Source organism: Rhipicephalus microplus, chromosome 8 (genome assembly GCF_043290135.1).
Source record: "Rhipicephalus microplus isolate Deutch F79 chromosome 8, USDA_Rmic, whole genome shotgun sequence".
Classification (NCBI taxonomy): domain Eukaryota; kingdom Metazoa; phylum Arthropoda; class Arachnida; order Ixodida; family Ixodidae; genus Rhipicephalus; species Rhipicephalus microplus.
In genome coordinates, this window is record NC_134707.1 from 13,496,776 (window position 1) to 13,524,405 (window position 27,630).

Sequence of the window (27,630 nt, forward strand, 5' to 3'; positions counted from 1 at the left end):
GTGCCAAGTCCCGCCATCCGACAGGAAGCGCCAACATGGCTTCGCAAAACACACCCGCTGTGGCGTAGTCCGATGAATACGACAGAATACAAATGGTGGCAGTGTTCGCAGGATTACAATCGTCACGTCAAAAAGGGTAGGCCAACATTTCCCTCATAATTTAGCGTTGGTAAACGTGGCGTTATTGATCAATACGCCTGTATCTTTTACGTGTATCGAATCGGAAAGACTTGTGCCTGACAGGCAACTCAGAAACTTGATGGCCTAGTAGTGTGTACTTCGCAAATGCTGTTGACGAACGTTGATCGAAAGTTTGTTTATGAATACTTTCTTTTTTTCTGTTGCGGCATGTCATGTAAGGAATATTATCACAAAAAATAAGTTTATTGTGTTCCGTTAGTTGAAGTGGCTAGAATTACGTGCCGGATAATGCGACACAAGCTCGTCTCAGAACTAATCAGTCAGAACTGTGTGAGCTACGGTATGTGTGCATCATCGGTCAGGCATGTCACAATAGCTAGTCTGGTGGTGGTGGTGGTGACACTTTATTTCCAAAAAAATGGGTCTGCGTCATAAGTTTGTGCCTACTGTAATACTTCAGATCTAAAGCTTGAAATTAAGGTTTCACTTCGTCTCGTCCGTTATACAATTCATAGGGCGGATTGGCTCAAATTCTCTCGGAAAATTATCTCTTCTCTATTGTATTGTTGTACCTTTATTAGTGCTAAATGACTCGACAATGCCCTATTCTATATCACTTCATTTGTTTTCGAGGCAATTGTTCTCATGATTCAATTGATGATATGTGGGGTTTGAGGTCCCAAAACAGCCACATGATTATGAGAGACACCTTAGTGGAGGACTCCGGAACTTCCGACCACCTGGGGTTTTTTACCGTGCACACAAATCTTGCGTGATTTAATTCTATAAAGTTTTTATTTTATCTGTGAATTTAACAAACATTGAGCTCGAGATGCGGGCTGATTGATGTCGTCCACCAGGTTTTCTCTCCCACCTTTTTTTGTGTGACTACATCAATATGTTGAAAAACAGTATTGTTTCTTTCGCTTCTTTCTTAGATATCATAAATCAGCAGTATTATTTTTTCAGCTTTTGTATTCACTGCGGGTTTCGTATGCCGCAATGCTGTGGCTCTATATGACGCCCCGCTGCTGAACGGAAGGTTGTGGGATCGATCCCGGGTGCGGCCATCACATTTGGGCGGCAAAACGCTATAGGGACCCATGCGTTGTCATTGCATGTTAAAAACAGCAGATGGTCAAAATTTTCGTAATTTTTTTCTGAACGACGTGTGTCGTAATCATGTCACCGTCTTGTAACATGAAACCCCATATATAACCGTTGATCAGTAGTGCCTCTTGCTTTTCTCGTATCTTTGCAGACGACGTCATTAACTGCCTCCAATCAAGCTGCGGTTGATCTGTAAAGTGCTCACTAGATCTAGTTTATTTGAAAGGTCGCTAGGTAAGAGAGTTACAGAATAGAAGAATGAAAGTCTGTTGAAGCCCCGCCGTGGAGGTCTATAGTGGCTAAGGTACTCGGCTGCTGACGCGCAGGTCGCGGGATCGAATCGCGGCTGCGGCGGCTGCATTTCCGATGGAGGCGGAAATGTTGTTGGCCCGTCTGCTCAGATTTGTGTGCCCGTTAAAGAACCCCAGGTGATCGAAATTTCCGGAGCCCTCCACCACGGCGTCTCTCATAGTCGAATGGTGGTTTCGGGACGCTAAACCCCACATATCAATGAATGAATGAATCAATCAATCAACCAACCAATCAATCAATCAATCAATCAATGAATCAATCAATCAAAAGTCTCTTGAAAACCCGGATTTCATAAGATTCTTATCACAATTGGTACGTCACGCTGATAGCGCGCATGCCATTCGTGATCGGAAAGCGCCGGTCGCGTGGTCATAACACAAGGAAAGGTAGACGGTAATTATAGTTGTTTGGCGATTCGTTGAGTATTTACTCAACAAATCGATTTTTTCTAACAGTGGGGTTGCTGCAATGGATTGTATCAAGCACTTCGTCCACCTTTTATCCCCCTTTCAAATGCATCTTTATTAAATATATTCATTTACCCTATTTATTATTTGAAGTACCCATCAGTATTTTATAAGATATGAAGTACAGAAGAAGCAAAAACGGAAAAAATAGACTGACTGATGCATGCGTATTTTAACCATTACATTGGATTTATAGTATTGTTTCGTTTGATTCTTTCTGCACGCATATTTTTCCTAACCTTCGGTGTGGTAAATACTCACGCTGGTGTCACCCAGTTTTTTTAGTCGACCAAAACTTGCGACGGTTTGTAAATTGACAGTTGCGAGAATGTCGTGTGATAGTAGCAGCAAAAGAAATGGCTCAAATAACAACAAAAATAGTTAGGTTCTCTAAGAATCATATTTTAAAATCGCGCCGAATTCTCGTAAAGAACTGTAAAACAAAATGGTGTGATCAAAAATGCGGCCCACGTTTTATTGTAAGAGGTTCCATTACATAGATATATAGAAAATAGTAAGTTGAAAACTATACGCTTGTGCGATTTTGGGAACAGACTGACTTAGTGACCCCGGTTTACTCTTCTCTGAATACAAAAATACCGAACCGTCGGGGTCAGCACGCTGCTTATTCGAAAACTCCTTCGCCATTTCAGTTCATTATTGCGCCTGGTAACTTGATTACAATATCAAAATGGCTTATTGATGTCTCGTAGGGTGTAGGGAACCACTTTTCGCACATAAACCGTTGTTGGCTTTTTTTAGAGACGTCCGTACCTTTCAGGTCATATACCCGGGCATTCCGTAGCACGAGCTCTCCAGAGGGGTCTCTGATGCGGTGGCTACACTGAACAAAACACTTGCTTCACGGCCCTTGTACTCAAGGGTGTGAGTGATCGAGGCACTTGTGCTAATGCCACACATGTCCACCACAGTTATTATTATCACAAACTTTCATCACCCATTGACTGTACACATATTTCACGACATAGTCATGCTTTTATTACTTCTATGTTTTTACGCGCCTTTGCGCGAGAACTTTTAGGCCCCTTATACAGCCGCTTATTACAATCATTGTCCACATATCTAGTCACATGAACTGGAGCTCTTTGGCCATGAACTGGCCCTTGCATCACAAAACACCAAACATCATCGAGGTCTTGCAGGGTGTTATACATGCTAACAACGGTTCAGCTTTAATTATGATGCTCGCCGGACGTTCTTTCCGTCATTGCTAAGCTTAAAGCGGCACACCCATTCATGAGTCAACTCAGTCAGGCTCAGACTGGACCTTTAGTGTGAGTCTGACCGTATCCGGTTGGGTAATATATTGGTGAGGTTTACATCGAGGGAGTTTGGTTGAAAAAAAACAACGCTTTTAGTGAGTCTAAGTGGGTCCGGTTGAGAACAATTTTGAGGATTTAGAGCTCGAGTGTGGCCTAAGCACAATATATATTTCTTGGCAGTGCTCTACTCTCTTTTCCGACCTATGGGATTAAGACACCTTAATGACAACTGCAGTAAGTCTAGGCGACCAATGCACAAGACGTAAACTATGTGACGAAATTCCGTGTGTTGTAGAGTAACAGCTAGCCCTACAGCCTTTACGTTAGCCAGGTGATTATCTTTCTCAAATGCAATTCTCTCTTCCAACCTAGGGGTGCGCCCGTCGAAGGCTCGGTGAAGGACACGAGCAACCTGAAGAGGTCGGGGACAATCCTCCGTTGGCGAAGTATATGACGCGGCGTCATGGGTTCAGAGGTGCACTTCCGGGATCTTCCCGGAGGTCCGATGAAGATAAAATTCGCCGACGAGATAACGCGGCACTGCCTGTGCAAAAGTTGCAACATGCTTTCTCTCACCATGTACGCCGATCCAGCATCGCACTTCTTCTGCGAGACCTGCATACTCATCCAGAGCTACAAGCACAAGAGGTACGACATCTACTGTCCCGAAGAACGCAGGAACGTCTCCTTCGAAGAGGTGAGCTCAATGACTAGGGTTCGATGACCGGCCTCGGCGGCCGATTCTTCGTGGTGACGCAATGTCATCAACTTCGTAGAGTGCATGGAAATTGAGACATATTTAAAGTTACGCCACCTAAAGCAAACCCTGGCATTTTGGAATGCTTTTATAAGCTTTTTTGGGCGCTTTTTGGCATGACCCAGCTTTTATTCGAAGTACGTTGATGGCCTGCTAGCTCCCTATAGAACCCAGTATCATCTAGGCCAGGGGTAGGTCTTCTGTGATGCACGAGGCAGTATTATGCATTCCCTGGAACAAGGTCATACTACCTCCCTCCACCACCTTAATAATCGACAAAAACCTCCGCGACTATCTGCGCCTGTCGGGGAACAACCTTGATGTAGACATTTGCGAGATGGCTAAGGATATTCGGCACCTAAGTTTCATTCAAGCAGCTCTCTTCTTTTTTTTCCTGTAATCTGCTCGTAAATACAGTCTTGTGGCATGCCTGCTGACACCATGCGTATAGAGGGTTTCTATCCCAGTCTAGAGCAGCACTATTGTCATTTCGCCAATTTTACCAGTTTGCCTGCATAATTCCCTTACCCTTCGATTGGCAGTGCAGCCCCCTCCACGTCAGCTTCATGCGATTCGAACCTCCGACACAATAGGTGGCCGTCCCGTAATCTAAATGAACTATCGTGCACGTTGTTCGGCTTATGTTCATCAATTTAGGGGGAAAACATTGAAAAGACACACTATGTAGCATTCTTCATAAGGTTTCTTTCAAAATTACGCAAGCTGTATACGATAAACAATCTTCTATAAGTGCCAGCTTGCCTTTCATCATCCAAATGCTTTCTTAGGCACTGTTTTCCCTCATGAAGTTGAACAGTTCATGACAGGGGGTATAAAGGTGTCCAAGCATCACACCGTTTAATTCATTTCAGCTGTTTGAAGCTCGGGATGTGATCATGATACTTCGTGATCAGTTAGTGGAGTGCCCAAATCGGCAAAATTGCACTTTGAAGATTCCTCTTGAGCAACTTGAGGTAAGACTGACACACTCTTTTCATCATGCCTGTTGCTTTTCATTCTTTTAAAAGAAGGAATAAAGTAGGAGCTTTACATCTTTCAAATTATTTCACACACTAGACAGCTGCATCCCCATGGTGCAAAAAAATTAATGCAACCAGAAAGAGACAGATACTGACTGAGATCTTGCCACTCGAGAAAGGATGCGAACGAATGGCAAGTCATAGTGTCCAGCATTTGTTCATTACAGCTTCGTTATACCCTATGGTAATGGCCTTGAGTAATGACTTCAGTAGTGACTTCAGTAATTGTTTCGTGTACAGCTAACGTGAACGTTGTATGGACGGAAATCATGAGACGCATTTCTGTAGTTGGATCACTGGAACAGCGAATAGATTAACATGCTTTTTACGTGAACTATGCCGAACTGCTTTGAAAGAGTTCTTTTGCTGGAAAGTTCTTTTCTCTGGTGCAATTCATTCTCTCATTCACGCCATTGCAAAAGTAGGATCATTACAATGGCACGACCAGACTGCATCTGATGTTGGGGTTCTTGGTGCAAGCTCTTTACATATGGTGTTTCCGCTAGAAATATTTTGATTACTGGTCCCTTTTCAAGACTGCATTTCCATATTCAGTCACTGCCTGTACCTGCTGGCGTGGGCTAAGAAATGAATTGCATAGCATTTGGACAATCAAAATTCCTGAATTACACAAACGTAAATAAACAAAATGATTGGCTTTGAATTAAGTCACGTAGCCTCGTTTCTGCTTCTAGTTTTAAAAAAAGGAAATCTGTTTGATTATCTGATATTGCTTGCCTTCGGACTAGTTGGTGCATCTTTGTTAGATTTAACTAGGTGCCTAAAACGCTTGAACGCAAAAACGCAGTCAGGATAGACGCAGTATTGTATTGCGATTTATTGTATTATGGTAAGCTTCATTGCACCAAAAGTTCTTGAATTAGGCAACTGTTTTAAATAAAATACAAATGCCAGTACTTTCACAAATTAAGCACCAAAGAAGAGTGAGTTATCAAGGGAGTGTTAAGAACTCAACCAAAGTCTGTCAAGAAAATATGTTCTTGTGCAGGTTCACAGGACGGGCTTGGCTGTCGAAATTGTTTTTACTAAAGTACGGAGGTATATTATTTCTTTGTTTATTGAACGCAATGATAAAATTTAAAAAAAATGTTTATTTGATGGAAATAATAGCAGAGTAATTTGTCTGGGTTAGAGCCTACTGGCTTTCGAGAAGTCTCAAAACATTAGAAGTGTTTTAGGCTTTAAACGGTACAAAATTCCAACTGTTTTCATTGGGGCTATGTGGTCAACACCGTGTTCTGCGATAAAGAAATGCGCTTTTTTTACACTTGACATACGCCAGCTATGTTCTCATTCGGCACCCCACCGATATTTCGCTTTACAGAGTCATTACATAGAGTGCATGCACTTAAGAAGCATCAATTGTACCAAGTGTGGCAGAGAAGTTGAAGCAACTTCTTGGAACAAGCACAAGCCGGACTGCAAGCCGACATATGACACTAAATCCACGTCACAGGTAACTTGTATGTTCATACGTTTTATCTGCACTTGTCATCGTAGTCATTACCACTAGCTGAGCTTGATACTCTTCGTGTTCTCTAATTTAATGATAAAAATAAAACTGGCGCCGAGAAATAATTTTTGTTGTTGTGGTTGTTGTTACTGTTCATTTTGAAGGTGTAGAAATGGCACTGCGGAGAGGCCATCATCAACTTAAAAAAGGAGTCGAAAAAAAATTGTTCGCGCATTCTAAATGTGAAACATAAAAACAAAGTATTCTTGTCATCAAAGTCTAAAATTTTTATTCCCGCTTTGAACCCATTTAAATGTCAGCACTTATATGCACAGGTAGACGACCAGGATGCCCGTTTATAACTTTTCGCTTGTGCTGAAAAAATAGGCACTGTGCATGATACGTGAAACTTATGAAACTACGTGAAACTTATGAATCTGACAGCAAAGGGACAGTATACTCTATGCAGGTATAGCAAACACAAAGGACAAAAAAAAAACAGAAAGAACAAGCATTTCATATGATGTATGTTTTTATTGAAGTGCAATATTATGCTAGCTATAGATCGCTTTACGTTTAGGAATGATGCAGCCAACTCTATTTCAGGAATCAAACGGTCGAAATAACATGCGAGACCATCCAGTAGCGTCTCAATCAAAAGCACAAGGATTAACTTCGAAGAAGACTGGAACAGCTAAACATGCAACAGGGACCTCAAGCGGCCTGTATCCCGTAGACCAGCTTCGACGCATGACCAACGGTGACCACGGTCGAGAGCCCTCGAGCACTGAGACTGCAAGTTTGCCTCCCTACCTAAGGGAGAAGGTGTGTCTTTTTTTAAACATTCATTCCAAGATGCCTCTTCTGTCGATGGCCATAAGGTGCTTCAGTGTGTTCACTGCAAATTCCAGTTTTTTTTTTCCGAAGCACTTGGAAAAATGCATCATGCAGCTCAATGATATCGTAAGCTGGTGAAGCCCATTGGTAAATCTTAAAGGGTGCATACTGTAAATGCGTGCAGTGAGTGTATACAGTAATTGTAAGTGCACGCGCTTCAAAAAAAAAAAAAGAAAAGGGCTCGGGCTCATCACGTGCGCTGACGAAGGAACGCAGCATCCTGCCCTCTTTTCATTTTTCCCAGTGCAACTTCAACGTTTGCTCGCTGGTACGATAAGGTGGGAGAAAGCACTCGACACGCACGAAAAAGCCCTGTAACTGCACTCGTACCTAAATGAACGATGGCACAGTACCCCCAATATTTTGTAGTTTTCAGCGAAGACTAGTTGTCGATGGTCCATTACGCCCATACAGATATAAAAATTGGGCTATAAAAGAATATTCGGGTGCAAAACAGTCCTTCGAATTCACCGGCTGTATACCCCGCCCACCGCGGGCTACCGCCATTTTGCCAGGGCCCCTGTGACGTGACGTGCAGCAAGGAATAATGCTGTCACCGCCCACAACAGTTTCAGCCGCTACAAAGTGCAAATTTGATGGTAAGCTGGAAAGAGCTCAAGTATCTCGATTTTATGCAAAGCTGACGACGGTCATGAAGCATGCACTTCATGCGAACTTTCTAAGTATTACGTCTGCATAGTCATTTAGTATTATTATTACTATTATGATTAGTAATATTCTAGTGCTATTATTATTCTGTGCTATAAGTAGCTATGTTCTGCGCTATGTTTCTTTGTATAGTTCAATCATGTGTTTTTTTTGCTTTTTTTCCTATTTTAAACATTGTATCCAGTTTGATGTCCTTTGTCGCTGTGTAACCGCTTGCGCAAGTATGTAGGTATGTCACACAATTGGTCCCTCTACTAGCCAGTTAGGCTATGGGACTAAACATGTGTTTGCGAAGTTTTTTGTTACATGCATGTGAAAGTTACAATAAAAAAAACAATTTATCATTTACCCCGCCGCGGTGGTCTAGTGGCTAAGGTACTCGGCTGCTGACCCGCAGGTCGCGGGATTGAATACCGGCTGTGGCGGCTGCATTTCCTATGGAGGTGGAACTGCTGTAGGCTCATGTGCTTAGGTTTGGGTGCACGTTAAGGAACTCCAGTTAGTCGAAATTTCCGGAGCCCTCCACTACAGCATCTCTCATAATTGTATCATGGTTTTGGGACGTTAACCCCACATATCAAACATTAATCATTCGCTAGAACGCAGACGCTTACACTGATAACAAGTTCTTTGTTACGACATGGCTTTCGGGCGTGCCAGTGTTTCCCGCCTGTCAGACCGCTCGCGTTTTTGTAAAATTATTCAACAGATTAGGTTATCGATATAATCTGCCAAAAATTTGCTTTAATATTTCTTGATGCGCAAGGGTTATTCCTTGTAACACTGATGATGATCGAAAATTGACTGTCATGCCCCCTCAAACGGTTTTCAAAATATTTGCGGGATGTGATTCGGGAGATGACGTGTGCTGACAAGGAGGCTAACACATTACTCCTAGAAAGTTGCAGGACACTGGTGCACTACAAATCGTGATTTTGGTACTGGCCACCAAATGTTCCCAGCCCCATTTTTATTGTTCTATAGTTGCCTCTGTCTAAATGCTCCGAGTTGTCCGTGGTCACTACCCGCCTAGGTAGACGTTTTCACCGAATGTGAATACTTCACCACCATGTCATCACCGAAATGACCATCACCATAGCTCAGTGGTAGAGCCTCAGACCCGTTATTCGAAGGTAACAGGTTCGGTCTCTGCTCGTGGTAAACCATCTTTTCGTAATATTTTCCGTCCTAAAAAAACAAAAACATACTTTTCTGTCCTAACTGGCTAACCTCCCTGTCCTTCGGCTTAAACTTTCCTCCTTTCTGTTTTAATATTTACAGAGTAAATTACTTTTCTACTAATCTGATGCTTTCCTTGACAACTTTTGTCTTTTAGTTCTCAATATTATCAGGTGAACGCTAAGATTATATACACTAGCAATCATGCCACATACCATACAAGGCTACCGTTCAGCTCTCTCTCTCTCTCTGTGTGTGTGTGTGTGTGTGCGTGTGTGTGTGTGTGTATGTGTGTGTGTGTGTGTGTGTCGGTGTGTGTGTGTGTGTGTGTGTGTGTGTGCATGAGTAGCGACCCTTCCCTCTTTTTTTTTTTGCTCTTCTTTCGATATTTTTCTTCTCTTCCTCCTGTACAGGGTTGCCTAGCAGTAACGCCAAAATAGTTGACATTCCTGCCTTTCCTCTCTCTCGTCTTCTATTTCTTTGCTGACTCTTTCTGCTATTACAGCCGCGGGACAACGCTGCCAGCGAAACTGAAAAGACTTTGTGCCCCTACTGCAAGAGGAAAGTGAAGGTTGAGAATATGGAGCGTCACCTTGAAATATGCTACGATTCGCCGATCGAGTGCCGCTTCTGTAATCAAAAGATCAGCAAAAAGGATAAAAAGGTGAGCATATTAAACGAACTGTGGATTATCATAAATCAATTATTCAAAGTGTAAAGGCCTTGAGAAATGAGCAACAAAGCATTCCGCAGTTTTTGTGCTGTACCCGTGGTCACTTAAAGCGCACCCAGATACACGGACGAAGAAGGATTACACGAAGACACAGCGCTTGTCTGCGTGTGTGCTTTCATCGTCCGTGTCCCTTGTTTCACTGTGAGCTGTTATGGGTCTTCACCGACTCACCGGGTCTAATACCTTGTTACAGTTCAATTAGTGCTTAAGCCACGAAATTGTGAGGCACGTCGTACTGTAAGCTAATATGTTAATTTTGTCCTTGTGCGTTTTCGAAAGTACACCAATTTCATGTACACGTGTGTTGTAATTATTATTCATACTTTTCTCTCATTAAATTACGAACGCTCAGGCGTGGAGCTAAACCAGTGTCTGTGGATTTACTAGCGCCGCACAGTGGCTGTTAAGCTACGAGGCCTATATCACTGGCTCCCTTGAGACTCTCAATAAACACTGTTCGTGTTCGACGACGAAGAATCATATACGCTTTACGGGAAAGCGTAAAAGTGTATTACGCCGTGTTGACGAAGTTTGCGTTCTTTTCACTAGCCAAACATATTGTAGGAGCTGTGTGTTTTTTTTGGTATTGCGAAATGATTATCGCGAAATGCAATCGCTGCCATTTTTTCGTGAGTGCCTTTTTTCCCCTTTGTTGCGCTGCTATTCGGTGTTAAGATTCCTGGCTCATTCATACCGGTGCAAAAGAAAACGAACAAGTAATACACGAGACATACATACATTGCGAACGCTTGCCACCAACATTGCAAATTTAAGAGTATGTACTATACACGGTTGCGTAAACTAAGAAAAATTGCAAAGGCAAAAGCGCATTTTGTCATGGCAGACAGAGTATTTGTGAGCATAGTTTTTCTCTGTATAAAAAATATAATCATACTTTCTAAGAAAAAAAATGATTACAGGTTTCCTGTTCGCACAGTTGCAACGTTCCAGTGTCTTCTGTGCAACCGGTCGAGCAGCTGTTGCGATTTCATCTCACACAACTCTGGTGTAAAGAGCGCTGGTGCATGCTCCAACAGAAATAGACAATAACAAATGTTGAATGAAATATACCTAACAGTTGAGCAATTCAAACATATGACTTGCAAAAGATAAAAATCTCGTCAAAACATTTCCAAGAACTGTCCCCTCCATAAATGGGAGAGCGGGTTCTGCAGGGTCAGGACCCCAACCCCCTTTCTCTCCGCTGCTTATGTAGTGGGGGTCTTAAAGGTAACTTTAACTTCCTGGCAAAATTAAAGCGCGAATACTATTGACGCTTGTGCTTGAAATTCTGTCCATACAATAACCACTCGCCATGATAACTACATTTGCAGGAGCACGTTCAAAACTGCCAGCGAGACTTTGAAAAAAGAAGCAAGGTGAGACTATTCTTTCGCAATCTTACGCATTTCTTAATCAGACAACAGGCTCATTAACTTAACAATGCGTCGTCTCATTTAAATAAAAAGAAGTCTATTGAAGCGTAATTTGATGAATAAGTCAAGTGATGTGATGGTATTCTGATGGAAAGTGTCGATAGCTTTTGCGTAAACAAACCAAATGAGTTCTGCACACAGGAATATGAATCATAGATGACATTGCTTGTATCTTTAGTTGTGTTGTGATAATTATCAAGTAAATTGTTCTGCATTCAAGATTAGGTGCGCTAATTTCACCGATGGTAAAAAATAACAAGAGGACCAATATGGGCTAGTGTATTCACCGCAAACGGGCTTCCATCTAGCACAGCAATAGGCGTCGACAAATATGAAGTAATAGATAGATAAAACCGCGAAATTCAAGAGCAAACTTTCACACAAAACAGCGTTACAAAAGTACTGAACCTTTTAGCTTTGTAACATTTGACATAGAAAGAAACGTTGAACCAGATTCGATAATCCTGAAGACAACAGCTTATACACTGCAAACAAAATCAGCTTCTAGGGCATGCGTAAATATGAAATTTTTTTAGCGGATCATTGCACCGAGGTTTGCTTACCCAGTGATATACACTAACGCTCGCTTTCACAGTGGTGATCCGCAGGAAAGATGCAATCGTTTTTTATATTCAGCATTACATGGTGCACTTTTCTTCATGCCCGAATAAGAGTCTTTTCTATAGGTTCTAGCACGTTTCGCCATGAAACGTTAAAGAACTGTCGCCGGTGCTATTTTTGTATTTCCTCAAGCGGTCGCTCATCTACAGTCGACCACAAAAGTTTACGGACCTCGTAAGCGCGCGACCAAGAGCCTCTTCGCAACTCTTTTGCTACTTCAGTGGAGATAGACAGCGCCACAACACCCGAGCCGCATCTCTCCCAAATTTTTTGCCTGTCTCTTTCCTTACTGGGTCCGAGTAATTTTTAACTTTCACTTCTTAACGCGACGTGCTTTTCGGCATCTTCGTGTACGCAAATCTGTTTCGAGAGCAGCCTATGGGCGTAACTAGTATTCCCAGCGTTTATCTTATCTTTATCGCAGAGCGATACGCAGCCTCTGGGCCAATCGAGGCGCGTCATGATAGCTTTGATCCTGCTATGAAAAAGAAATCGGGTGGTCATGCTGCAGATAAGCGATTCGTGAGAAAACTGCGAACTAACAATGCGATAGGTGGCTGTAAAAAAGTCGAAAGACCATTAACAAGAATAGCCGTTTCCGGCTTAGCACAGCGGTCGATGGTAGATGGCGCACTACTAGATGGCATGGATGTGATTGTTGGCATGCGCTCGCAAGGTCCACTAGCTTTCGTGATTGACTGTATGTGTACGACCTATGCAACAATTTGCGCATTAGAAGCGAATGCGATAAGCAACGCCTACGGCACAGGAGACGTGCTGAACAATGTGTTTTTCATGACTGGCTTACGTTATGGTCTTTACTGGATTGGTGGTTCTATATGGTGTGCCTTGTTTAGTGTGCCAAAACCTCTTGAGTCCCCGTTTCTTAGAGTTCTTTTGATCATGCAATAAGCATTAACCAACTTGCCTGAACACATGTCGGGTTAGGTCAAAAGGTACATCTTCTCAAAAGTTAGCGTCACCTCTGTGCCGTAAAATGGGTAAAAGGCGCGAACACAACGACGGATGAGAAAGACGCACCCACAATGGGTGTCGCTTTCGAACAAAGTTCATTCAGGCAAAAAAAGAGAAAGAAAACGTTGGTACTCGCCACACAGATAGCGCTGTCACATTAGTTCACTGCGCAGTCGCATTCAGAAACGGCAACCCTTTCTGCGACAGAGATACGGAGCCCACCCTCAAGCTGATATCCTCTGCTTCAATGATATTTTTTTTGTCTCCCCTGTCCTTGGTTGTGTTCACGCCTTCTGCCTTGAAAAATTCAATAATAACATGCACACTTCCTCACTCTAACTCTGTACACCTCGTGCTACGAGGATTAGCCGGTTGACCACCTTCACGGAATTAACTCAGCAATATGGCTCTTGGCGCTTTTTTTGCCCTTATTTCTTCGCCTTGCGTCACGTTTTTACCGTTTTGCGCAGTATGAACCAACTAGCCCGATGACATGTATAGGTGAACTTCTTTTTTTTTTTGCTTTGCGTTCATCATTTTCATAGGAGCCAAAGAAGGACGAAGTGGCCAAGACAATCGATGACCAGCCACGACCACAGCCTTCCCACAGCGTCAACGCGGCATACCAGGGGGCAAGTTGCAATTCATTACGCGCAAGTGGTGGCAGTCGCGATCCGAAAAATGTGTCGTTTTGCGCGAAGCTTGGACGCATGATCAGCGCAGCCTTTTGTTGCTGCTGCAGTGATCCAAAGCGCGGAGGTTACCATTAAGCTCTTAGCATTAAGTAGGACTCTCCATTAAGCCGTAGGGCATTGAACCGCGGGTGAAACTTCTAGTGGCAAGGTCCCCTTTCCTGCTCTCTTTTTTTCAAACACCCTTTTTTCATCACCCTTTAGCCGTATACCCCCTTGCCAGCAAAGGGTAGTTAACTAGTCTAACACTTAGACTATCTAGTCAGCTAGTCTAACATCCTTGTCCTTGCGCTTATTTCGTCCCTTTTTCCTTCCTTCCTTTGAAAGTCATGGTAGTGAAATGGGAGCAAGGGGCGGTACCGGGTTTGATCCCAAGTGCTGGCCAGACGGCCACCGCTTTATTTCAACGGCTGGGAACAGGCTTCCACGTTGTGCTACGGGAGTATGAAGGTTTAGCGGTTTGGGAGGCTCCCGAGTCGGTGGCACCGAACCATTAGAGAGAGAGAGAAATGTATATGAAAGACAGAAAGGCAAAGTAGAGTAAGACTCCTGTTTGTTACCCTCAGCTTGAATAAGAAAAAGAATGAAATAGAAGAAGAGTTCGTGACATTAATGACACCAGTATGTTCTCTAAAGACGCGAGGGGCGGGGGCAACGTTTTTTGGAAGCGTCTTCGCACTCTGCACTCCCAATATTGATAAAGCCTGAAGAGAAATCTTCGAATTGGACGTCGGAAAGATGCGATGGCAGGCTTCTTTTTACGGCCTGCCTTTGGTCCTCTGTCTTTCCAAGAGTAGAGGTCGAAAGAGAGCAGTTCTTGGCATGCAACATGAGGGATCAGCCATTACCATAACAAAATTTGCATGGCCGTTATCTTGGGTATAAAACGGTGATGACTTCGGCTCGATAGAGTAAAGATATGCGGCGCACTTGGACACCCTTCTTGGATGATTAGGTGTCCCGTTCCTCCTGTCCTCGTGTCCGGTGCGCATGTTTATGCTCCCTTGAGCTTTTCGTGAAGGCTCCTTCTGTAATTTCAGTGACAACATAAACCCTTTTTGTCTCACTAATAGCGGCCGAAAAAGTTAAGAGGAGCACTTTTTGTGATTTCGCAAGACGTCGTGCCAAACTTTAGTAATCTGCCTAGGAATGGGTGTTTCTCGGATGGATCTAGTCACGGTGTTATAACGGTGGGTGATTAAATCTTCTAGTTTATATCCCTAGATTGACCTCGAGCAGTGACACGAGGAATACTGCGTAGAGTTTAAAATCGTCTTTTAATTTATATCGTGATTTTCTTACGCAGGACTAATCAGTCTTGCTTTAAAAGTTGACGCGATCCGTGTAATTGAATAAATTGTATTTTATCCTAATGATGAACATCTTCAATGGCGTTTGCATACGCACCCGAGCGTATATGAAATCTCGGGCATGCATTGAGCCATGGCAATTAAAGTTCAGCGTCATTTCGTGCTGTTGTTGCATCGGTTGTATTTCCGCACGAGTGTGCACAATCTGAATATTATGTCTTTTGCGTTTTTGACAGGGAAAGCTACTATGATGTAAAATTTTTCCTATAATGTGTGCACAAGCAACGATGCATGTTAGATATCTCTCATGGCTCATCGCATGTGATGTAATGTATATCCGTAGATGAAACTTTTTTTGACGTGACAATCACTTAGGGTGCAGTTCAAACTTGTGTTTATGGGCAATTGATTCTGCGCTAAAGATGACGACTTCGCATGAACCATTTTCTTTTTTCAGTCGCCTTGTTGTACGATTAGAAGAGCGTTACAACGAAAACACACAATTCCTTTCGCGGGAAAGCGGCACGACGCCCACAAGCGCTTATTTAAGGAGGGCCTTCACTCCTTCAACTGTCAAAGTAGCTCAAGTAAACCAAACTGTGCATGTGCGCGAAATGGCCCTTACGGGAAGTGGAACATAGATAACAACCGGTGTGTTACATACGTGAACAAATGAAATCATATCCAGATGATTTCAAGGGCAATGAGGCAACACTGAGACGTCAAGTTTCATTTCTTTTTTCTTCCAATTTCAACTTTATTCAACGTCAACAATATCAGTTTACAGAAAAGTGTGCTCAAGATTGGTAATACGAAAGGAGCCCCAGGATTATTAGCTCTCGCGGCTGGCCCCACACATACATGATTCATGTCGTAAAAGTATGTTTTTTTTAAAGGAGACGAACAGTGTGAGAGAAATTCGAAAACATAAATACGTATATGCTTAATGGCGCAACAAGAAAAGGTGATACTGAAAAACAATTGCAAATTGCTACAGAAATAAAAAAACATAGGAGATATACAACATGTACCAACCAAAAACCATTTTCTAGGATGAAGACACTAATGCCTAAAGTATTTTTTACTAATCACTGAGCTTTTTTTTTAAATTTTGTTAAGCATGTAAGGCCAGCCGCTCGCCCGCTTTTCTGGCTAGGGTATATTTGCGTCCATTGAAGTCTTGCCTCCCTGAAGAAGTAATATGGGCAAAATGACGTGTTTTATTGTCAGCATTCTTAGTCGCTATTCCTGCATATATAAATGTAGGCATTCAATACAGGTGTTACGCGATGCTTCACAGAAAGAATGGTCCCTGCTATTTTGTTACCGGTTCCGAATTCCCCAGGCAGCTCAAACATCAACCCACTTTGGTGTAGTAGGATCAGAGTGATGTCTTGAGTAGATAACTTTTGTAGGAAACAGGACTGCCTGCCCAGCACCTTTTTGTGAATACTTGCGAACTGCAAACGGGACATAATCAAGCGAAGGAAAGTATGGGGAATGTTACTCGTAACAATTATTATATAAATGCTAAGTAATTCAAGGGGACAAAAGGCAACTTGCCACCCGCAGAGGCCGAACCCAAGACCTTACAAAAGCACGTCTGATGCTCTACGAAATCGGTGATGGTGGCGGTCGTTCTCCAGGACGATTTGTGGGATACATATAGCTGTGCATTTAAATCTAAGTGTGTTAGTAAGCGCCACACACACCCATTACGGCAAATGTGAAACACTTTTTTTGCCTTCTGGCGTCACGTAGCCGCTGATTTCGAGATGCCAACGGGCTAATAATGTTTACCATACTTCCCAAAAACATGAAGCCTGCCAGAACTTGACCTTCGCTGTCAATGAACGAGAAAAAAAAAGTGAGGAGAAAGTAAAAACATCCTGGCTGTGGCAGCTTGATCCACTGGTTATATTCAATAACCAAACTGGTCACCTCTTCAGATTCGATGTCATGGTGAATATCTCAAATAGTCACATGTGTCTGATGAAGATCTTTACGATTGTAAAATCAATTTACTGAATCTCTGGCGCGAAACTTCCACCTCATTTTAATTTTTGTGGCCTTTTTCTTTTACTCAAGTTTACTAAAAAAACATCGTCTTGCTCAATTTCGTTCTCAAAAGGAAACTCTTGTCGATACCTGTCATAAAGTTTGGCCACCACGAGTAAAACGAAATTTCATTTTTGTTTTGTTTTTACCTTTTAGAGTACCTCGGAAAGCAGCAGTTCGAATACCGCGGAGACAGCTTACGCTGAGCCCCATCAAGATCTCGGAATATTCAAATCACAGAAGATACTTGACATTGCTTTGTCCCTTGCAGTGATGTGGCTGTTCTTGTGTCTTTACGTTGTGTACTGCGTGTACTGGAAGACGATGGACTTTCTCCGTCCACTGTTCTTCAAGTGGCTATAAACAGTTGTACCCGTGACTAGGTTGGCAACAATCAATTAACAATCTAGATGCTCGGTATGCGTCTGTGCCCATACGCATTCAACTAGCGTGTGGCTATAAAGCGATGCAAGAGTGTGGGTACACAGGCGGCTTGGGGTCCGCAGTACAAAAAACTGCCTAATGTCAGCAAGGTTCTAACGGGACCACAAATCAGGCTCAATACGCCCTATCAAGACTTATATGACCATACTTGTCAGGAATCATGTGCTAATCAGTACGCCATTTTAATTTTCTCTAATTCTGACAAATAGCTATAAACTAGTCATACGAAATGTTTGTTAAACCCAGTCTGTCAGTGTCCGGCAGCTGCTTCGAGTGTATTACTTGCATCACTCAAATGTATCGAACTGCATGTTTTCCCGTTTTACATGGACCGTAGGGAAAACAACAGGTCATCATTTTGTGAATAAAGTTAGGGGAACATGACACTGGCCATGTAAGATTTGCAGGAGCAGCTTAGCTATTTTTTCAGGTACAAATAAGAATAGACGTCACATTTCTCATTGCAATAATTTTCAAAGCGTCTGTTCACGTCAGGAGTTTCAGCAAACTTGTAGTGTTGTGAAAAAAGGGTGGTAGCTAAAGGAAAGGCTGACACAACTAGAAGGCTCAGTGAAGTTCACTTGGAAAGTAGGAATGGCTGCTTTAGATAATGTTCTTTTTATACTCGTGCGAAGATATACTAGTTTGTCAAGTACAGCTTACTCTTTAATGAGGTAGGTGAAGAAGAGCTAGATAAGGAGTGAGAATTTATTAGAAAGCAGAGAGGCCAGCCTGAGCTACGGCACTCCTGTCTGCTACTCTAAAGAAGGAATAAGAGATGGCCAAAAAAAAAAAAAGATGAAGAGCAGCCGCCTAGATGAGTACCCTACAGCTTAGTATACTCTCAAACGCTTTTGATAAAATCTACAGCAGTCATTGTAAGAATTTTGGACCCTGTTCGGTCGCACATTGCAGACAAAATAAAAGTTTCACTGAGAGTAATCAGGGTACCCACGATAAAACTACTCAGTTTTGCGATAGCTACCGAACATGACACTATGTCGCTGGAAAAAAAGTTTTCAGAATATTGCCCCAAGTCACGAATGTTGATAAAGCTTTTATGACTACAGTAGTCGTGTATTTTACCCTAAACACGTTTAAACATATCACAAAGTGTTGCTGTGCCAGCATCGGCATTTTTGGGCACACAGGGACAGTTGTGTTCGCGATAAGGAAAATTATTCGTTTCTGATACTCAACCTAGAATGCTGGCATTAAATCTTGAACTTAAGCGAAATATTTTATATAAAATTTTGCTGCCATTAATATGGTGTGAGCGGACTTCCAATGGCAAACAACCTCATTGATTAACAATAATGATGACAAGCTACACTAAAGCATTTCGTGAAGTCCTACTTTGATTGTTTTGCTATGACTACAGTATTGATATATTTTACTCTAATAATTTCTGGGCTGAAATATATGACGCTGCTCTTGTTAGTAGACAAGTATTCTTTCGCTTGACACTCTGTACTCGAATTCCAATAGCGTGTCCTTGCTCGGGAACTGTTCAACGTGGCGTCAAACTGAGCTCAGTGTCAGACAGGAGCAGCATTTATAAGGGGTTCAGCTAGATTTTTTGGGGGAGGGTGATAGCCTACAAGGGTTTTTAGGGTGGTTTGGTTGGTTCATGAGCCTTGTGACGAAGCGGCGCAGGAAACTAGCCGAACAGTACAGAGAACAAATAACTATCAACCGGCGATGGAAAACGCCAAGTCCTGTCCTGTCACATTGTTATTGCCATCTCGTGCGATGTTCTGCCACAATTATGGTCTCGTCAGACCATTCGAGTTTATAGATTGATTTTTTGCTTCTTTGATGATCTAGATCAAGCGCTGCAAGAAAGCTTTTTCGTCTCGCTAACCAGAGAGAGTTCTCCCCGTGAAAGATTGCTTCGTTTGAATAATGTTGATCGGTTGTAGCAACATCGAAAAAAAACTATTGTGCTTGTTAAGTCTAAATAAAACATTTCCTGTTGGTAGATCAACTGCGTGCCTCTTTGTTCAGAGTGCGGAAGAGCATATTAAAAACGACGAACTCGCATTCTTGCAGCTCCCAGTTTAGTGAAACGCTTGAGTTGTAATGAACTCGCTCGGCATATTCTCGGTAATAATATTGTTCAAAGTGTGTCGTCATGTATATGAATTGCATTCCTCAAATGTCTTCAAACATGTAATGTGCCTTCGTTGTCATTGCTTCGAAATAATGAAAACCTAGACTGTGTTGATGTTTTCGCACAAGGCTGGATGTAGCATTGTTAAAATAGATTGCATGACCAAAATGTTTCTGACATTTTCGCTGGCCACCTTGATTTCCGTACTTATAAAGCAAGTATACAAGAACGTAATATTGCATCCTCTTGTACTATGCCTAGTTGTTTTGTAGTATTCGTGGCACTCGGGCTTGTTGTTGCTGACGTTCTTGCACTCCGCAGCACTGTTTCCAACACTTAAGTTATTTGTAAGGCGCTTTAGTGAAAGAAAATGTGATTATGAATTGCCGCGTCACGCTCTTTTTTGTGTCGTACAATTACTAAAGTTTCTTACGTAGTTCTAAGAGTGCAGTGTTTAGTTATATTATGTACACAAAGATATTGCTAAGAAATTATCCGCAAGGCTTCCGTGGTGTATCTTCTTTCATCACTAATGTCAAAGAGCAAATGAAAAAGCTGTAAATTTCAGGTAGAAACAGGGGTCGAAATAGGGATCAAAATATTGGCCAATTTCGTAGAGGCGACGTTCCCCGCCAATCAGAAAGGCTAAAGTGGACCTCAACAAGAATCCAAGTAGGCAAGATATGAGTTTCGTAACGGTGTTTATAGTCAAGAGTAGCAACCGCACTATATGTGACAGTATCTTAAGATTGTGATTCACTGGAAGTAGTGTCACTATTAAGATTGTGAGTACTCCACGTTTGCTGTAATCAGCCAGCACTATGTAATTTAGCTAACAATGGTGACATTGGTCTATTTTAAAGCAACGGTAGCCATGGCTGTCGACAAGCCAGATATGTTAAGCCGACACTTGTTTGTGTGTATTTCATAGTACGACCGCAATAAAGGTGTACACTGGTTCTTGTCAAAGAGTCCGACAAAAAGGCATGAATGCCTTACAATGTATGGCACTACTTTCGTATCCAACATTGCTGAAAGAACCAAACCTGTTACTTGCCCCTTAAGCAGCACAATACAGATATATATACGAGAGGGCTGAATGAAAGGTGGCGTGCATTATTTATTTCGATATTGCATATGCACGTACACATAGAGGAAATAAAAAAGTCTTGGGACATGGATATCGCTGGACCAAGCAACACTCCATAAACACAAATTTTTCATATCTTCAAGATTAAATTTTCCCCGAACTTCTAACATATTTGGAAATGCTTTTACAGGCGTAATACGAATGAACGGATGTAGCAGGCATAGTAAACTGAACGTAAAGACTCCCCAGAAAGTACAGATTAAACACTGTTCTTTTATGGTGTCAAATATGCACTCGTACTAGAAGCAGTCTCTCTTTAAATAACTAAAAGACTCCTCAAAGGAGGCGAAACTGTTCTTAAGGCATAAAGCATGCTCTAGATTAAAACTAGGCTCGCAGAAGGCATGAACTTGTGCACTAACGTCATCATCTGTCCAGAGTGAATATTACCTAACAGAAAACCAACACTCGGTGTTGCCAAACTTTTCTTCCCAGAGCAAAAATATCGGCGTTGCCGAATCCAAAGGAACTGCATCAACCAAGTCCTCACAGGCTACAAGGCAAAAACCGAGCCTCACTTCCGGTTGCTATACGGACTGGAAGGCCTGGAAACCATACGCCACTTCAGGAAACTGGTACGCAGTGTTCATCATCCTCGAGGAACAATTCAGAGGCACCGGAGCCGACCAGGCGGCAAGGTGGGATCATTTTGTGCCCAAGCTGCGGCACACGAAGCATGAGTGCATCGTCCGCGACCTCATTGATGACCCGTACGAGCCGCAACCGTTTGACTGCCTCATCACTGCCCTGATTGCAAGGTGTTGCCTGCCGCAAGAAGTTTGGCCCCAGGGACTGCAGGTGACTTGGGACGATATCGTAATGTACGTCCCATCGGTACTGCGAGAGCGTCTAACAGAGGGTGCCAAGAGTCACCTGCGGAAACACGCGGTTTATCTCGACAGTCATGGGCAACCCGGGATCGAGAGTAGTGGCGCAGAAGCTGCCAACGCCGTTGTGCCCAGAAGCCCACAATTGGTTGCGTCACCGAATCCAGCGACCACGGAAACGCAAGCAGGAAGTGTGAAGGCAGTGGACGTCCGTAGTGCAACACAAGCGAAAAAGCAGGACGCAAACGCAATTTCGACTCTCATGCAGGTAAGACTTCAACGTACAGTGTCAATTTGTATGAAAGGGGACACGGGAGTGCGTGGCGTGCGGGCTCCGGCGGCTGCTGACAGCGCGTTAAAGCGGAAGCGAGAGCAACCACAGTCTCTTTTCGCGTCATCTCGCGGCGAGTAGAGGAACCATTCGTTGCTGATATGGAACCAGCGGCACAATTGCGACCCTCTTCCCCTTCAAGGCGATTACGCGGGAGCCGCCAATCGCCTTGAAGGGGAGGGGTTGCAATATTGCCGTTCTATATCAGCAACGAATGGTTGTTTTGCTCACCGCAAGGTGACGCGGAAGGAGACTGTAGTTGCTTTCACTCCCGCTTGAACGCGCTGCAAGCAGCCGCAGGAGCGCGCAGGCAAAGCACTCCCGTGTTCTCTTTTATAAAAATTGACAGTGTACGTTGAAACGTATTTGATGTCTAATTTTAATGTTTGTTATAACTCAGCGCGAACATTGCCTGCTTGGTCTTAGTTATAATGCAGCAGTCATGGTCAAGTGTAGGGAGCAATCTTCACTAGCTTTATTCGATCTCCCGGAAGGTAATGCCGCTTACCGCAAGGAGGAAAAATACCGTACTACGCCGCCTTGTTCTTAACATATAACGTTGCGTGACATTTGGGGCACCTATATTGTGATGAGGCAATAACTTCAATGCGATAGCGTACATAAAGATCAAGCATGAGCAAGAAGCTAAATAAAACACTCAAATAAAGTGAAATATTATTTAATTTTTGCGAATAAAGACGATTCTGCATTTATTCACGTTAAAAACGCGTCTTTCTTTGTCTTTCTTCTATACTTGGGACCTTTCACAGGTATATGCAGAGTGAGGGCAAAGGCATCAAAGAAACAGAAATATAAGCATAATTATTGTAGTTTGAAACAATCAGAATGCAAAGAAAGACGACAAAGAAATATTTTGTTTTGTTACAGTGCGATGAAAAAGGAAAGACAACTTTGGATATGTCTGTTCGCGTAAAATATAGTGTCATTTAGTGAAGATCACGGCTATGAGTATGTCCTTACGTTGAAGGTGAAAGTAGGGGGAACGATTAATTGCTAATTCCCGATGTCCGACCAAGTAAAGATTTTCTGAACGTGCGGTTTCTCTTCTTAATCCAAAGCATCTAATGCTGTTAGCCTGTTCAATGTGGATCTGTTAATTGTGCAGGTCTTTAGAGTTGGTAAATTACATAACCTACACTGACTTTAGCGAACGTGCATCACTTCAGAAGCTTATGTAGATGTTTGCTGGATTACCGCCAGTGTAGTATATCAGTTCTTTGAGCACACTGCCACCAAAAAGCAGCTCACGTGTCCCATTTCAATTCATTCTCCCCAAAATCATACCAAAACGTCTTAAAAATAAAACATATGGACCCCTCTGAGTCTTCATTAAAGTGACCCAACAAGAAAGACAATTTCGTCGAAAGTTGAGCTGTACGAATACATAATAAATTGACCACTTAAGAAATGTTATTCGGTCAAAACGTTTAGCTACAACAATGCGAAATTCGCAGCTGGCCACAGGGTCATTGTCAGCATGAATCCGATGGGCCAGTATGGCAATGCTACGAGGCGAATACGCTGGACACGTGTTTCGTGTAGTGCTTAGGTATTGAGAAAGTGACACGTCGTTCAAACTTTGTAACAGAGAGAGTTAATGCTGATAAGCTCAGTTCCCCTTCTTTGCATCTCAGAAGTGGTCCGAGCCATTCCGTCATTTAAAGGTGCATGCTGAGATTTGTATTTCATCGTTGCCCCTGTTAAGGAACTTTCGCTTTGCTGATCTTGTTTCAGGGAGAAGAGGCACCATCCAGTAAGAAAGCAAAGAAAATGTCGGTCGCTGATTCTCTTCATGTTACTTCCAAATTAGGTCGCTTAAATGTCAGTGAAACTGCAACAGAGGCGCAGAGCTTTCAAGAAAACTTACTCTTGAAATCACGTGGTGAACCACAAGAAAAGCAACATGGCGAGGGTGCATCGCAAAGCCAACCTGGAAAATCTGTCCGGTCATTGGGTGGGCTCGGTAACGATGCTGATTCCTCAGAGCGAGAAACCAGTGCAACAATAACCAAGCTACCTTCGAGGAGACGATCAGAAACATCATCTTCCAAACTTGACGACTCAAGTATCGCCGAACCTTTGCCAAACTCGGAGGAGTTGAGTGACAGCGTGCACTTAAGACTGTACGGCCCACCTCAACAAAAGCACCATGTTGAGGTTACATCCAATAGCCGATCCAAAGGAGCTTCCCGAGTAACGAGTGGACTTGATAACAACACATGTGCCCCATTGGGAGAAATCAATTCACCATTAGATACGCCATGTTCGCGGTTCCATACAGCATCACCTGTATCGGAACCATCAGCACCTTCTAAATATGATGAGCCAGGCATGATCGAATCTTTCTCAAACGCTAAAGGATTGCATGACGGACCGCTGGGCCAATCACAAGAAAAGCTACACGTTGTGAAGACATACGAAGGCGAACTAGAAAAGGACGCAAGGTTAATTGACGGGCTCTGTAACAACGCAGCATCTTCACAGTGCCAAAACAGTGAAGGAGTATTATTCATCTCACCTTCTGAAAAGCAGTCAGAACAATCGGCACCTGAGCCACCAGCATCTTCAAAACCAGGTGACCTAAGTGTCACTGAAAATTCATCCAACATTGGAGATTTGCGTGAAGACAAGTACTCCAGAGCAGAGGGACAATCGCAACAAACACTGCATGCAGACAGCACACACGAAAACGGAGCCGGGGCAGGTGCCGGGTTGTGGGATGGACTCGATAGCAACTTAGCTTCTTTAAAGCTAGAAAGCAATACAGTGCTGTCCAAACGATCTTCGTGGAACCAATCGCAACACTCAGCACCTGAACCACCAGCTCACCCCTGGTTAGGTTACTCAAGTGCCAACGAGGCTATGCCGGAAACAGAAGGATGGCGTGAGGGCGGGTGCTCAATATCGCAAGGCCACCCACAGCGAATGTTACGTGCTGAGAGCACATGTGAATACCCAGCCGAGAAATCTGCAAGTTTATTAGATGGGCGTGGTAACAACACAGCTTCCTCACAGCGACAGAATCGTACAGCTTTATCTAAGCAACTTTGGTGGTACCAGTCCGAACTATCAGCACTTCCACTGTCAGCACCTTCCAAGGTAAATGACTTAAGTACCAGCGAAGATATGTCAACTGTACAAGGATTGAGTGCTGGTGAGTACATAAGACATCAGGACCAACTACAACAAAAGCAGCATGTCGAGAGCAGCCCCGAAAGCATGCTCGGAGAAACCTACAGGTTATTAGATGAGCTCAATAAAAATAAGGATTCTTTAGAGCGAAAGAGCAGTAAAACATTATGCGAAACAAATAGATGGAAGCGATCGGAACCATCAGCACCAGAGCCACCAGCATATTGTGAAGTAGATGCATTGAAGACCACTGAAGCTTTGTCAAACATGGAACAATTACGTGGTGGTGAGTACTTGAGACCGGAGCACAAATCGGAAGAAAAGCTGCATGTTAAGGTTACACACGAAAACCGACCCGCATATGGTGAGAGATTCTTAGATGAAACTGGCGACAACACAGCTTATTCAGTGCGACAAAACAGCACTGCGTTATCCGCACCACCTTTGCAGTACAAACCAGATTCACCTGCACCTGAACCACCAGCATTTTTCAAGTTGGGTGAATCAGGTGCCTCCGAGGTTTTGTCAAACGCGGAAGGATTGCTTGATGGCACGTTTTTAAGATCGCAATGTGAGCCAAAACTATTATATGAGGACGACAACTCAGCACCTTTACAGCAAAAAACTTCTACATCATTGGAGAATGCAACTTCACGGCACAAGTCAAAGCCATTGGGGACAAAAATGGAGGAGATTCTAAAGAAGTTTACTACTGATGGTAAACATTTCAGCGACGTCGAACAGCCTTGTCAGAAAACATATGCGGAGGCACTCAAACAGGCCGACATGGCGCTGAATGCAGCCGATGCGTGCCACATTGATGCTAAGTGCATGATAGGAAGCGAAAGAAGTGAATGTTATGCGGCCCATAAATCACCTTGCCACAGAACACCGGGGGCCTTAAGTAAAGAAGAGGCGGTGGGCCCTACCATGCCACAAGAGAGAAAAATGGGTTTGCAAATGACAACTGCAAACACGGACCGATCACCATTCACGGGGGAAAAGGGCAAAACCTGCTTAGATCGCAACGCTAAAGAAAATGATACCACCGCAAGATACTCGCGAGCAAGAGACATGACCATTCCTAACAAGTCTGGTCCACACCTTGACCGAATTGATCCGCTGTACTGCTCGCAAGCCCCGGAAAGCCGAAGCACCAGATCACAACGAACAACGCATCGCGAAGAACGTGTGTTATTCAACAGCACCAGGAACTCTCACCGCAGTCGCAGTGGTACAGTGCAGCAGCTAAGGGTGGTGACAAAACAGAGACGACCCCGGTACGTGCCAAGCTCTATGATTTCACGCGAGGTTTTAGAATCTGCGGGGCGACCCTCTGAAATACCACGCGACACTTCAAACGCAGGAACAAGACACACAAGTGTTGTTTCCCGTACGCGCGCGCAAGACCAAGGGTTTTTACGCTCCTCGCCGGCCAGTTCAACGCGTGATGAAGAAACACGTGTTCTGGAGAGGGCCCAGAAAGTTTCGAAACAGCAGCATGATGCTGGGGTTGCATCGCAGATGGAGGGCCCACGAACTTTGACTTGTCAGGAGGCTCCAACTAGGCAAGCACAAGATGTGACCTCGGGGAGAGTCCGAAGGCCGTTCGAAAAAGCCGTGGCTGTCCCTTCAGCATTAGAATTTTCTAAGCGGCAAGACTACAGCGCCGATAGTGCAGCGAGTGAAGCGACATGTTGTCGAGCAAGCGATTCCGTTGCTACAGGCAGTGGATTTCAGTTGGACATTCCCTGTTCGCAAGAGGTTTTACCTGAACGCACTTACAGAGCTTTCTCGTGTCCGGCAGACATTAGAGGACAGGGTGCTCCAGAACTCAGCACAACAGCGGGGTACCGTTTTGCGAAATCTTTAGACTCAATCCGGGAACCTATGAAGGAACGTCATGAAAGTGTTCTGAACAGTCGGGAGTGTTCGCAGAAGGACACTTCCTTTGTTATGGGGGCTGAAGTTTGACAGGCTACCGCAGCAAATAAGTGAATCCAAAGCGCTCGCTGAGTTTGTGTCAGAAGTACTCGTGTTTCCATCAAACCGGAGACATACCTCTGCACCAGCTAGCCGCATCCTCGTGTGAACCATGAGAAAACTATTAATGGCCAAGTGGTCATCTGATTAAGAAACTGGAGATGAGAAAACATGCAGGAAATTTAAGCAACCTGTCAAGTTAAGTAATTAATTTACGAAGCGACTTATTATTAACCAAATGTGGCCTTAATGGCCGGTTGTGATAGCCACAATACTAAATATGTATTTTCCGCCGACTATCTCGGGGAATGCGTTAGCGTTTTCGAGGGATGACATGTGAAATCCAGTGCATCCTGTAACGTATGTATGATGGTTTTTTAGAGCTGTGCTAAAAGAGTGTGCTTCGTACTGCGCTAAGACTGCTTTACTACTCGTAGAAGCCCGTGGTGTTCGACGCTGGCAATGTCTGATTTGT

General features: G+C 43.5%; 1 protein-coding gene across 1 annotated transcript; it reads left to right on the forward strand.

The window, feature by feature from the left end:
* Positions 1-27,315, forward strand: LOC119164146 (uncharacterized). The gene is made up of 10 exons (XM_037416255.2): positions 1-136; positions 3,686-4,010; positions 4,943-5,044; positions 6,456-6,587; positions 7,191-7,409; positions 9,835-9,993; positions 11,397-11,441; positions 13,640-13,726; positions 21,297-21,956; positions 23,775-27,315. The coding sequence occupies exons 2-10, from the start codon at positions 3,777-3,779 to the stop codon at positions 27,144-27,146; spliced, it is 5,010 nt and encodes a 1,669-aa protein (XP_037272152.2). The 5' UTR covers positions 1-136; positions 3,686-3,776; the 3' UTR covers positions 27,147-27,315.
* The last annotated feature ends 315 nt before the right edge of the window (positions 27,316-27,630 follow it).